Raw genomic sequence first — 13,785 nt, 5'->3', positions numbered from 1 at the left:
TATTGAAAACTATTCACGAATCACGTGCTATACTTATTAATCACGTGCTATTCAAGAATCATGATTAGTTACTAAAGACGATTCACGAATCACGTTTAGTAAAAAAGAAAATCATTTATGATCGATGTTATTTTAGACACCTGTTAACCCAGACTTAAGGGACCATAAATGTCTTTCTCAATGACTATTCACTATTACTAAAAAATAAGAAGGCTATTTATGATGAATGTTATATTTTAAGCACCAATAAACCCAAATCTGAAGGGACTATAAGTGTTTCTCTCAAAGTTTCCTCTCTTATTTTTCCTTGTAAAGCTTTTCCTTTTTTGAGCTTTTCTCACTAATCTACAAACAATCATGGATACTATTAACATATCCAAAACTTCAATGGGCCAAATTTGATATTTTCCTGACCGTATAATAAAGTAGTGAAACCCCAAATACCCGAACCGAAACCTATCTCTCTGTTTTCCCCCAAAAGGGCTTTTCCCAATTTAAACTCTTGAAAAAATTCCTCATACAACCAAAATCTTTATTCTCTCGCGTTATGGCCTTTCACGTAGCTTGTCCAATTACCTGGTACTACTACAAACATCCCTCATTCTTTATTTTTTTATTTTTATGTATTATTATTTGGTTATAATTTTGTTTATTTTCTCTCTTCCTCTCTTTATTATCACTCTTTCTCTCTACTCTCTCTCTTATTATAGCCAAATGGGTTTCTTTGTTTTATGGTTTTAAGTTGTTTACTGGGGGTTTTTATAACCCCATATAGCGTTTTTGCATGTGGGGTTTGGCTAATTTTGAAAGATCTGATATCTCTCTCTTTATTTATCAAATTGGTTTTGTTGTTTTCTGACAAAGTTGAGTGTTTTTGTTTGTGGGGTTTGGTTCTTTTTGGTGTAGTCGAAGGATCTGTTACTGTTCGCTTGGGTTACCAAAGGGTAAAAATGAGTTCTTGGAAGATGTGGTTAGGGTTGAGGAGTTTCTCAAGGACCCATGGTTGCTTAAGGCAAGAGAAGGTGCTACAATTCAGGTTAAGGTGCCCAAGATTGTTGTTGTTGCTCAGCCCCCACAGGTGCAGCTAGCTGATGGGGATGGAGAGGAGGCGGCTGCTATTGCTTCCGCCCAGACAAAGCGTGTCGCTTTGCAGAAGAAAGCTGCTGCTGCTTCTGTCGTGGCTGAGGATTTCGCTAGACGATTCGAGTCTGGACATGTCGAGGTAGTAATTGCACTTCTTTTAGTAATAGATTTTCATGGTTTTCAATGTCCTGTTTATAAAATGATAATGGAATATATGGTTGCTGAGATGATCGATTCGCTGTCTATATTTCCTGTGGATTTTATCCATCATCACTATTGCGTTCCTTTTGCCGCATTATTTCGCTGTTGTGACTGTTCCTTTTTTTTTTTTTTGAATGTTCTGTACTGCTTTCCTTATTAGTTGCTATGTTTTCTTTTTCATAAATAATTCGATTTTAATTTGCGCGGGCTCTTCGCTTTCGATGCCGCACCCATGTCGGATTCTCCAAAAATACACTACTTTTGGATAATCCGACCCGCACCTGCTGACATTTTTGAAGAGTCCGAGCAACATAGCCCTGATTTGCTGCACTTGAGCCAACTGGTTATGTTGTTGTTGTTGTTGTACTATTGTGTTCCTTTTTATTTTAATGCTGAACTTCTTGTGTCGAGGGAGAAAAGAATTTATTTGGTCCACTGAAAAGTTAAGATGTTCTAAGTTGTATGAATACTTTCAGGGTACCTGATAATTTAACTCCATATATTTTAGCCTTTTAAGTGTTTATATGGTATTCCACTTCTGGAGGAGAAAAGATAAACCACTGATTTAGCCTGTCCTGATATTTTCTCTTAAAAGAGTGTGAATTTTCATGGTGCTTCCTGTAGGATTGAGAAACTCATGGGTTATTTGGTGTTTGAGTTATATGAAGTATGAATCTCCTTGTCCAATACTAGAATGTACACACCCTTAATTCAGGTAACAGATCATCTTTTGAAAAATCTATTTCCTTGTGCGAGGCGATAATGTTTAGTGAAGGCTGTTAGTTTAATGCATGTTAGTCACACCTTTTGGGCTGCACCTAAGTTCTTTGGCTATATTGACCTGAGAGCGTGAGGATGTTCTATGAAGTGGACAACTTTAGACATTATGCTCTGAGGGGTCATTTGGTTGATTTACTTCAATAATTAATATCAACATTAAATCCTGCATAAGATGATACAGTATTTGGGTGGCCACATGAAAGAAATTAATATCAGTATAACTAATGCAACGTTTGGTTGGCGGCACTAAATAAAACCCGCATTAAGTTGTGCGTGAATCTGTATTAGTTTAAGGAATAGAATGTGTACACGTATTCGCAATGCAGGGATTAAACTATCTAAAGACAAAAATGCCTTTTCTGGGATAAGGTAAAATATATTATTAACAATTGCGGAAAACCCATATACAAGAAGTATATCCAAAAGAAGAAAACTTACACCAAAATATGGCTTTCAACAAAAATGCCTTTTAAAGTAAGTAATTAATGCATAACAATCTTCTCGTTATTAATCACTGCATTGACAATCCCTTCATTTTTAATCACCGAATAAACAATTCCTTCATTATTAATCACCCCTTGAATTTCATCCCCCCAAAAAAAAAAAAAAATATTAATCACCCCTTGAACAACCCCTGCATTATAATCCCCATATAACTCTATTTTTTTTTTTTTTTGGGTGGATACTGCTAAAGTTATAATCCCCATATAACCAGTATGTCAACCAAGTGGCCCCTAAAAGTTAAGGTCTTAGAGGGTGTTTGGATTGGCCTAAAAGCTGGTCAAACCAACTTAAAAGCTATTTTTGGCTTCTTTTGGTGTTTGGAACACCAAAAGTGCCTTTAAGTTAAGTGCTTTTAGGCCAAAATAACTTAAAATAAGCGAAAAGCAATAAGTTGGGGATTTCCAACATATGATTTTTTTTTTTAGCTTAAAAGCCATTTAAGTTTGACCTAATATTTTACCATATTACCCCTTATATATTTTATAAACCTCAGAATACCCTTCCTCACTAAACGGCCTAAACCCGCATCCGTTCTTTTCCTTCTTCCTATCTCGTTGTTATTTCTTTCTTTGCTATTGCAGATACCTCTCTGCCATAGCAGATTCCTCAATAAATGATGGAAGCTGTTTCGTCTCGTTGTTCAAACTTATCTAGAAAACATCCACGGGTCATGGGATTCCTACGCCTAAATGAATTTGTGTTGTACATTTTGCTTTTGTTCCTCAAAATTAAGCAACTAATAGTGGAAATCATAATGGCCTAGTCTAATTATTTCATAGAATTGTCACTACTGTTGGTTGTTAGATTTGAACGACGTATTCACAATTTCAGGGTATATGTGATGGCATTTATCTTCCACCGTTATTTATTTACTGATTATCCTTTTTAGGAAAAACATAATTTTATTTTGTTGAATACTACTAGTTTTTATTTATTTATTAGAACTTATATTTTGTTGATTCTGCATTTTGTTTTGTTAAATATAATTACTAACAGATTTGTACTACAAATATTAAATATTTAAATCAATATTTTATATTTATCAAAAATAATTTAATATAATCAATTTTAACTTGAAGTCAAATTAAATTAAAAAATGTTCTAATAATAAGCTCATTCTTATTATTAACAGCTTAATGGCATTTCAGTCATTTTAAACAGAAGAAGTGCTTATTAAGCGCTTCTACCAAACACATCAACTGCTTATTTTCAGTTTCAGCACTTCCATCCAAACACGTAATTGCTTATTCACAAATTAAGCTTCAGCACCTGAAAAGTGCTTTTCAACACTAGTGCTTAAAAGCTACTTAAATTCAGCTAATCCAAACGGGCTCTTTTAGTGCTCCAAACAAAAAACAGTGATCTGGAAGCCATTTGGATTTAGAATCTAAATACCCGCTGAGGTGTGACTTTTTTGAAACATGACAGCAGTTGAAATTTTTCTTTTGGCGTTCCTCAAATTCAACCAAATAGCTATTGTCACTCACCAGCAGAATATTCATATTCTAAAGGTGCATTGTTACTGAACATTTAATAACCCTTTTCGTTGTTCATTCTACTGATATTCATTTCCTTTTCTCTTGGGGGTTGGGGTGGGGGGATGGAATCATAATTTGTTACATGATAGTATTCAATTTTTTTTTTTATTTACAAATACATTTCTGCCCTCAGGGCTCCGTGAAAGATGTTGTTGGAGAAGAACAGGGTCTATCGAATGTCAAAGTGATGTGTAGGCTATGCTTTAGCGGTGAAAATGAAGGAGGTGAAAGAGCAAGGAAAATGATGTCCTGCAAATGTTGTGGGAAGAAGTATCACCGAAGCTGCCTGAAAGCTTGGGGTCAACATAGAGGTACTTATATAGGCTACAAGATTTGTCAGTTTTTAGTGTTATGCTTTTGCTAATGTGCTCCTTTCTACAGATCTCTTTCATTGGAGTTCATGGAAATGTCCCTCATGCCGGCTTTGTGAGGTAAAATCTTTGATTCTTTTCAATAGCGAAACATAGTTGGCTTTGCTGTTTAATAGCTGCCCATAAAACGGCTATTGTACCATGAGTTCCTTTCTTGTTCTTTTTTGTGAATAAGGTCAAATGTTATTCCACAAGACATTGACTTCTATTACTTAACAAAATGTAAAAAACGAATTTATCAGAGAGATCAACCGATGCCCTAATTTTCTTTGCTAGCTATATGTAGCAACCTGAGGTTTTCATATGTAGGCATTTTCGGTTCTAGTCTGCTGCCTAGACCTATAATAGGTCACCAATGTCAGTTTTGACACACAAATCTTGGGTAAGGTAAACTGATTAAGAAAAGGATCTTGAGTAAGGTGGGTGTCTTAATAGTAGAAAGAGGTTCTTTCCACATCTCTGTGTCGGCATGGTCAGTCAATTTAGAAACAAGGACATTGCTTTTAAGTCAATGCTCTCAACTGGATCCCTCCGTACTTATGGTGTACAACAGTCAATGGAAATGGCGAAACAGGTAGAATTTGACCCATGGCCCCACCTATACGCAACCCACTATTCACTAATCATACACTTGCCATATCAACTGCTCTTTGTCCTCTAAGAAGCAGGGAAGACTACTTTCTACTAAGATTAAGTGGACCCAGCATACATTGGTCTTGAAGAACTTGTGAACTTCTTTCTAGCTTCTCAAATATGCACCATGTCTATTGTCAAAGCCAGCAAGGAAGAATAGCTTATAATGATAAACCCCATGTTGAAACCCCAATCCCTGGTTGTAAGAAATCATTTAATAATCAGCGGAGGCAAAAGCACTATGTGAAATGAGTCCCTATAGTTCCATACTTCTTCACCCTCTATCATTTATGGTGTAAAGGTTGTCATGTTCAGTTGCAAGGTGTTACTGAATCACATTAGATTTTCTTTTTTTGGTTTTTGTTTTGCCGCTTTTTGTCTCCAGCTTTATTTTTCGGTCTTTTGCGCTTTTATGCTTGTGTTCTTTGGTGACTTTGATTTTAGTTCCTGTTTCACTTTAAACCTTCAGATTGTCTGGAATGAGGTAGTTTAATCCGTCTAACCAATGGGGTAACCAAATCAAACAAAATGTTAGAACCAACCGGCCTTTAACCTTCACCCTTCCTTTGCTGCTCCCTCCGTGGCACCATGAGACTTGCTCACTGCATCTAGGTTTTACTATGGAGGTTTCTTGGGGGTAGAAAAATGGACTTGTAGGTTGGGATGTTGGTAGGATTTGAGCAGTATTTTTAAAAGTGAAACTTGCAAAAAAGCGATAAGATCTTTAAAGCTTCAATCAAATAGCAAGAAGCAGCGTACGATTCATCAAGCATATGAAATTACCTAAATATTGAATTTAGTACTTGTAAGATCAAATAGCGATTAAAATTATTATTTTCAGTACTCGTTATACAATAATGACAATATAGTCCAACACCTCAAATTAAATAGAATGAGAGTAATTCAACAAGGTCACAGAATAATAATGTCATTAGCAACATTGATTTTAAGTTCTCACTTAATCGACTATAAACAGAATTAATCGACTATAAGAAGAATTAGTTTGCAGCATTCAAAGTCATATTTAATTGCTAAGTAACTATACATAAAGTTGAAAGAGAAGCAAAAAGAAGCTCAAAATCAGCAGTAGTTGAAGAAGGGGGCTTCCCTACAAAGAAAGTGTCATCTTTGAAGTAAGAAAAAGATAATGAAATCTTAAGAAAATACAGAGAAACAATAGTAAGAGTAGAAGAGGCGTTAAGAACTTGAAACAAAGAAAAAGAAGACAACCATGTCAAACAAGACATAATTGTAGAGTGGAGTCCTTTTACTCATATATCAAAAAGACCTACGCTTTTTGCTCCCTTTTTCCTATTTCCATATTGTAAAGACAGTTTCAAATAAATTGACCGTGCTTCGTTGAAAACAATTTCTGTCTATTCTGTATGAACCATGTTTTCCCAAAGCGCGTGACGTCATACATGAAGCAATAACTCCTCGCTTGGCATCGCTTCATCGCCAGCTTGCATCAACACTAGATTTGAGGATTTATGAAAGGTTTTTGACATATCGAAGGAAGAGGTGGTAGAAGGTGTCACAGGATGGTACTCCTGGAATTGTTAATTTTGTTGTCCGAGTGACTGCAAGGACTGAATTGGCTTACATCCCACAATTGAAGGTGTTGCCGCATATGTTGCACGGGCAGGAAATGGGTTTATTGGTTGGGGATAGTGGTAATATATCAGGATGTAGGAAATGTTTTTGATGGTTTGGTGGTAGAGGCGGAAGATGACAGTATCAGTAAATAAGGACTAGACTTGCTTTCGCGTAGATTGGAGTTGTTATGTGGTGTCGATATCGCAAGGATGAATGTCGAAAGCTATTAACCTATCATCTTTCCTTTCAATTTGAGTGTTTGATGGTCATGTATGTTACTGATAACGGCTTTTTATCTGCTCCTGTTAAATCGGAAGGTGGGTTGCTAATATATTTGAGGCAGCATCACATGATGCACAGTTTCTGCCCAAATATTGATGATCAAACATATTAATTTGGAAGCTCTTGAAGTATGAAATATCCCTAAAAAACTAATGGAAGTGTCCCTATCGAGTAGGATTATAAATGAAACTATTGTCTGCTTTTTTTTTTTTTTTCCTTTTGCATAAAGCAACTCTGCTGTTTTGAAATTCAACATGCATTCCACATCATTCTCTAGTGATTATTGCATTTTAGGCGTATGTTATTGTTCAACTCCTGTTCTTATGCTTCTATATTGTTCATACCTACTGACTGTATGTATGCTCCTTGTTTGGTGCAGGCCTGTCGAAGAACTGGAGATCCGAACAAGTTCATGTTTTGCAAAAGATGTGATGCAGCTTATCACTGTTACTGTATGCAGCCTCCACACAAGGTGGATTCTTGTCTTTTAGTTGTCTAGTTCTGTATAATGATAAAAGTAGACTGTACTTAGTGTTTTTGGAATGTGCAGAACGTTAGCAGTGGACCTTATTTATGCCCCAAACACACAAGGTGTCACAGCTGTAGTTCTAATGTTCCAGGAAACGGCCTGAGCGTAAGGTGATGCGAGTTTTGCTATATCTTATGATGTTAACTGAACACTCCAATTAACTGCAATTTTGTTGAAATGCTTATTCGTGTACCCTTTCAATGTCGTTTTTTCTGTATCTTCTCAGAGGAGCATCATGTAGGAGAGTGTGTGTGTGTGTGTATATTTGAGAAGATAACAACTGTAGGAGTATATTTGGTTTACATTATATATTGTGGTAAGGGTTTTGGAAGCAATTTAACTCAGTTCTCTAGTTTTGGGCTTTCCCGTAGCACGGTTAATTTTCCACACTAATGTCTTTCGAGATTCCACATACAAATCATTGCGATAGCATCAGATAATGTTGTGTGCTGCATGTGATATATGAAAATCATTTAAGGCTTGTTGATATCTTGCATATACTATTGTCTCTGAACTATTGATGTCTTGATCTACGGCAGGTGGTTTTTAGGATACACTTGTTGTGATGCTTGTGGAAGATTGTTTGTGAAGGGAAACTACTGTCCTGTTTGTTTGAAGGTAGATAATATGGTGGTTTTGATTATCTGAGTTTCTCTTTATTTGATCATAGAATGAGGTTATTTTTACTATAGTGGTTTATTAATGTAAAATTGCTATTTGTTGGCTATTGTTACGGGATGCCTTTTGCTTTCATTGCCTTTCCAAAGCAATCAAGTGTTTTTCTTCTTACATGTCCACGGAGAATGCAATTAATTTTTTTTCTTATACTGTAGGTTTATAGAGATTCTGAATCAACACCTATGGTTTGCTGTGACATTTGCCAGCGCTGGGTGCACTGCCAATGTGATGGCATCAGGTTTACCTTAAATAGTGTTTTTAAGATTATTAATTTTTTGGTTTTGCTTTGGTGCCTTTCTTATAAAGTGCAATTTTATTTCTTGACATATGGGAAAGTATGGATGTGCATTAGGTTAAACTTTTCTGTTCTGGAATTAAATTTCAGAAATCTACTATTGGCAGCATCCTATACCTTTATGGTGTTCTTGCAGCTGATCTTGCTATGTTAAAATGTGGAAGTGTTTCCAGAAAGAGTGTCGCATTCCCTGTTGACTTTTATTGTTTCATTGAATAGTTGAATGGCATTTTGGGGACTGTTGTTTATGTTGCATTCTGCCTTGTTAAGAGTTGGGTCAGCTGACAGGGCGCTAGTTCTAATTTCCAGAAAGCTCTTCTGCCTTCGCTATATAAATATCCTGACATCTTTGTGGTTTGCCAGTTTGTTCTCCTGTCTGTCATACGATATAAAGCTGTCAACTTATGCAACCTTGATCGTAATTTCACTAAAGCTTTGAGAGAGGGACTCCTTTGGAACTTTTAATTTGAAAATGGGTATTTGCTTTGCAGTGAGGAAAAATATTTGCAGTTTCAAGTGGATGGAAATTTGCCGTATGCATGTCCAACATGCCGCGGAAATAGTTATCAGGTGTGTTTTGGCGTTGATTAATTTAAATAGAAAATTTAATCTAGAACACTATCCTGATAGTCTCTATTGATGCTTACAGGTGAGAAATCTTGAGGATGCTGTTCAGGAGCTTTGGAGGAGGAGAGATGTAGCTGATAAGGATTTAATTGCAAGTTTGAGGGCAGGAGCTGGGTTGCCAGTTGAAGATGAAATATTTTCTATTTCACCCTTTTCAGATGATGAAGATAGTGCTCCTGTAGTAAAGAATGAACATAGTCGATCTTTGAAGTTTTCTCTTAGAGGTTTAGTTGACAAATCTCCCAAAAAGAGCAAGGAGTATGGAAAGAAATCTTCTTACAAGAAATCTGGTAAAAAGAAGGGGTTAACTGGGCAAAATGAAGCACATCCAGAAGCCCCATCTGGTGGATATAGTGCTGGTGATGTCAAGAATGAAGAATTGCAGGGTTGTGGGGAACTGGATAGCTTTTCTTCTCCTGTTGGTAGCTTGACAGAAGGCATTTGCTCAATTAATCAGGCAGGGGTCACAAAGCACAAATTTATTGATGAGGTTACTGGAAACAAGGGTAAGAGGACAGTCCAAATGAAAAGTAGTAAGCCTCAGCGTTTGGATGGGGATGCTGTTGGGATTCAACCAAGCATGCCAAAGACCTCTAAGGGACCAAAGCTTGTTATACATTTGGGCTCACGGAATAAAAACATAGCAGGTTCCCCAAAGTCCGATGCTTCAAGCTGTCAGAAAGAGCAAGATTTGACTACTTCAAATGGTATTGTTTTTTCTTTCTATATGATGTCCTCAGGTTCCTCTTTCTTTCCGTTTTCTTACCTGGATCAATCTTGTTTATAAACTATGGCTTCTCCATAGAATTTGATGACTGTAAATATGCTTTTCTACTAGCTTGCGTCACTTGTGACACGAGAGCTATGGTTTTCTAAATTGTTGTCTCATCCAGACAAAAGGTTCTGCCAGTGGGAGAAAGATGATTAGAGATTTCCTCTGTGCAATACTATTTCTTGGAGATTTTCATTTTGTGATTGGTAAGGACTTCATATATAAGTTGCCCACAGGGCTTTTAGTGGTAAGAGTGCAACGCGTGATCTGTGGATTAGGCGCACACCACTGCCGAAAAAAGCCTGGTATTTTTAAGTAGAGAAGGGTAGATGGGTAGACGGGCGTGCTCATTATCCCCAGAGAGTTTTGAACCATATATCACTGTCCCTCCGGGATTTCTCGGCTATAAAAAAGGACATAGAAGTTGGCTAAGGAATATCACAAGTACCGTGATTCTGGGGTTGCTTTTTGTTCATGGGAGCCAGAAGTATCTCTAATGTACTTTTCTTGCAGTGCATTTTCTTGTAGATAAAAAACCAGGGTAGATGTAAACTTATGCCACATGCTTTCTTGTCATTTCCTTGGTTAATTAATTGCTTATTTGGCATATAAGGAATGTGTGCTTGGGTCATCATGTCATCTGATTTTTGATCTCTTTTGCTTCTTCATGACTTAAGTGGAAAATTGTTTAAGTCACGTCCTCATTGAGCAGACAATGGTAAAGACGTGCACTTACTCTCAGACCTCTTCCCTTTTCTCAAGGCGCTGAAACATGCTGAAACAGCTTTGTTGCCCTGATGGATACAATCAGGCATAAAACAGCTGTGTCTCTTTATATATATATAAATGTGTAGTTCAATAAAAGGGGCATGCATATTTGGTTTTCTTTGGTTTGGGAATGGAAGGTCCGTTCTGTGCCTGATTAAACATTCTTGTTCTCGTGTGGTGTTCTTTCTCTATATTTTTCTATGCTATAAAGATCCTTTCCTCTGTGTGAATACTTGCAGCTGAAGAGTTCGGAAAGCTGCTAATGACCCCAAAAAGAAAAAGAAAAAATTAACCAAAAGTGGTTGAATATCTGCTCAACTAAACGTTCGTGTATTATTTTAGTTTTCTGATGTTAAACCCCTGTGAAATATTAGAAAATATGGTTGAATTTGTTAAAAAAAAAAAAAAAAAAAATAGCTCACCGTTGAAACGGGTGGGTGGCAGTACTTCTATTGTTTGCTGCTTTTTTTTTTTTTTTTTTTTTTTGGTTTTTTTCAAATTCAATTTCTAGCTCTCTTCTGTCTTTTATTGCCTAAAATTCTTTCAATTCAGTTTCTAAATCGCTGGATCAAGGCAGCAATACTTTTTGAGATCAAGTAATAAAATGCTCTGTGTTCCTGTTCTTATATGGTGTAGGTTTTCTACTTTTTGATATACCTCTTGTATATGGGAGCATTTTGGTATACCTCTTGTATATAGGAGCTTTTCCCAATTTTAATAAAATTCTTTACCTTATAAAAAAAGATTCCCTAATGTTATATGTACTTTGTTTATCAGGTAGTGAGGATTTGGGTCAGCTGAGAGAGAATGAGAACTCAGAAAGGAATGACACTGCAGCAAAACTTGGTGGCGGAAAAGGTTAGACGCGCTGTAACTTGTTTACTTTCTATGTCTGTGGTAGGGATGGGGCAGGAAGATAAAATTGTATCTATTGCATTTAGGAGCATATTCTTAGTGTTCTATTACTAACTTTGGGCTCTCGTTTCTGCGTCTGAAGGACATAAAGTGGACCATATGGACCAAATAAAGGGTCAAATTCCTAGGGGTAAAGAAAGTCACTTAATAAAGATCAAGAAAGTTAGCTCGGAAGCTACTCACTTCCCTGCCAAAGTTGGTGGAAAATCTGCCGATGGATCTGGACCTAATCCTCCGCTCAAGACTTTCGGTATCTTAGGAAGAAGAAGCAATGACGGTAGTCTTATTACAAGGACTGGAGATGAAGTTCCTGCTACAAGGGGCAACAAATTTGCTTCTGTAAAACATGCCGAAGCTGGGCCCGCTTCTTGTGATGACCTGAATGACGAGAAAAATTACACACCTTCAGTATTTAATTCAACGAGAAAGGATCCAAAACCTCTTCTAAAGCTCAAGTTCAAGAATCCTTATCATGAAAGTCAAAATGCCTGGGCTTCTCCTGGAGAGGAGGATAAAAGCCTGGTTAAGGGCCAGAGGTCTAAAAGAAAGAGACCACCAGCCTTTGGAGAAAAAACATCAACCAGGGCTGATGATAATTCATCACAGTGGTATGAAGACAATACAATGGATGAGTTCATGGATGCTAACTGGATACTGCAGAAGTTGGGAAAAGATGCGAAAGGAAAGAGAGTGGAAGTTCATCATCCGTCTGATAATTCCTGGTAAGTTTATTGGTACGTGCATGCTTAAAATTTATGCAACTTCAATGGAAATGAGTACTGTGATACTCCGGATTGGTAATCATAATAGCAATGAGAAAAGGCAATCAATAGAGCAAGTGAATGCATTGGGGCAAAAGGATATAGTAGGATAAAGAAAAGGAACACGTTGTCTATAGTTAAAGGTTTTATTTGGGTTTTTAACTCGCGTGATTATCAAATTTTATAGGAGAGCATTCATATAATTCCGTACCACACTCTCCTCGAGGTGCGCTAGTTTGACCTTTCAATTTGTGTTCTTTTCAGGCATAGAGGGACAGTCATAGAAGTCTTTGAAGGCTCATCAGTAGTGTCTGTTGCCCTTGATGATGGGAAGAAGAAGAACTTGGAACTTGGAAAGCAAGGAATACGTTTTGTATCTCAGAAGCAAAAACGTTGACTGCTATTAAAATTTGATATTAGATGCAGCATGTCTTGCGACTTTGGATGCCAAGAGCATGAGCAACTGGTGATTCCCGGAGTTGTTTCTTTTTGGTAGACTCAAAGGAAGTAACTGATGGTCAAGTTCAAGGTTACTGCATCATGTGTTTGCTAACCTTTGCGACCAGATTTTACATGTAAGACATTGGTTCTGTTTTATTATTACCCTTCATTCTCCAGTGTACAGCTTCACTTTTCTGGTCAGGTAGAACTCAGCTTTTGAGCCTTTTGGTAGAACTTTAGACAATCTTGCTGGGTTTTTTCAGTTTTAATGTAAATTTTCTAGAGATTAGAAAGCTCTGCAATCTCGGTTTCCTGGTTGTAACTCAGGATAGATGACATTACTTATAGGAGGGGGAGAGGGAGAGACAGACGAGAATGACAAATCTTGTGTATTGATTTATGGGCATTGGTATATTGATGGTATGAATGATATTTGCTTCATGGGCTAAGCTATAGCAGCATGAACGAATGAAAAAGGAAAAAGGAAGTACTGCAGGCTTATAGTTTCAAACACTGCCCGTGGGTAACTTGACCTTTCTGATCATACTTGGAACTCGGAACTGCTGCACTGGCCGCAGATTGAGCGGGTCTTAATGGACCTCTTGTAAAATATATTAAAACGAAGGGAGACAATTTTTTGTCTCTGTTCAAAATTCTTTATCGTAAATGGTGAAAGCTTCTTTTTCCCCGCAAAAAAACGAAATAGAAAAGAACTTGCATATTTAACATTGAATAATTAATGTGTTAATACTATAGGGGTTCAAGGTGTGACAGGTTTCGTCCGTGAAAATCTTCTATAAGTGTTTTCTTGCAATATTTCAAAAAAATATTGAAAAATTCATGAATCAACTGGTTTTATATGTATAGTTTCGACATAGTCTACTTGGAGACTTGGAGTTTTTCTATTTCAAGGGGTTCTTGGAGACTTGATTTTTGAAGATGGAGTTTTTTAAGTGTACTTTTTAGTGTTTTTTAAAGATAACAACACTGTACTAGGGAAGGAGGGCAGAT

The 13,785-nt window shown here is 36.8% G+C and overlaps 1 protein-coding gene across 1 annotated transcript; it reads left to right on the top strand.

Annotated features, from left to right (window-relative positions):
- Positions 1–420: 420 nt before the first annotated feature.
- Positions 421–13,223, top strand: LOC132063154 (uncharacterized). Its single transcript, XM_059455598.1, has 13 exons — positions 421–579; positions 907–1,222; positions 4,240–4,417; positions 4,488–4,537; positions 7,368–7,460; positions 7,539–7,627; positions 8,057–8,135; positions 8,351–8,433; positions 8,982–9,060; positions 9,140–9,824; positions 11,435–11,515; positions 11,655–12,294; positions 12,598–13,223. The coding sequence occupies exons 1-13, from the start codon at positions 548–550 to the stop codon at positions 12,728–12,730; spliced, it is 2,538 nt and encodes an 845-aa protein (XP_059311581.1). The 5' UTR covers positions 421–547; the 3' UTR covers positions 12,731–13,223.
- Positions 13,224–13,785: the final 562 nt, after the last annotated feature.

The sequence above is a fragment of the Lycium ferocissimum genome, chromosome 7 (assembly GCF_029784015.1).
Source record: "Lycium ferocissimum isolate CSIRO_LF1 chromosome 7, AGI_CSIRO_Lferr_CH_V1, whole genome shotgun sequence".
Classification (NCBI taxonomy): domain Eukaryota; kingdom Viridiplantae; phylum Streptophyta; class Magnoliopsida; order Solanales; family Solanaceae; genus Lycium; species Lycium ferocissimum.
The sequence above is the reverse complement of the archived record's forward strand: the minus strand, read 5'-3'. Positions and strand labels throughout refer to the sequence as shown.

What these genes read in the sequence shown, in the direction of transcription:
- LOC132063154 (XM_059455598.1), top strand. Translation starts at nt 548, where the DNA reads ATGGCCTTTCACGTAGCTTGTCCAATTACCTG. An exon ending in AGCTTGGGGTCAACATAGAG is followed by an intron (nt 4,418 to 4,487) that starts GTACTTATATAG and finishes TCCTTTCTACAG; the next exon opens with ATCTCTTTCATTGGAGTTCA. An exon ending in GCCGCGGAAATAGTTATCAG is followed by an intron (nt 9,061 to 9,139) that starts GTGTGTTTTGGC and finishes TGATGCTTACAG; the next exon opens with GTGAGAAATCTTGAGGATGC.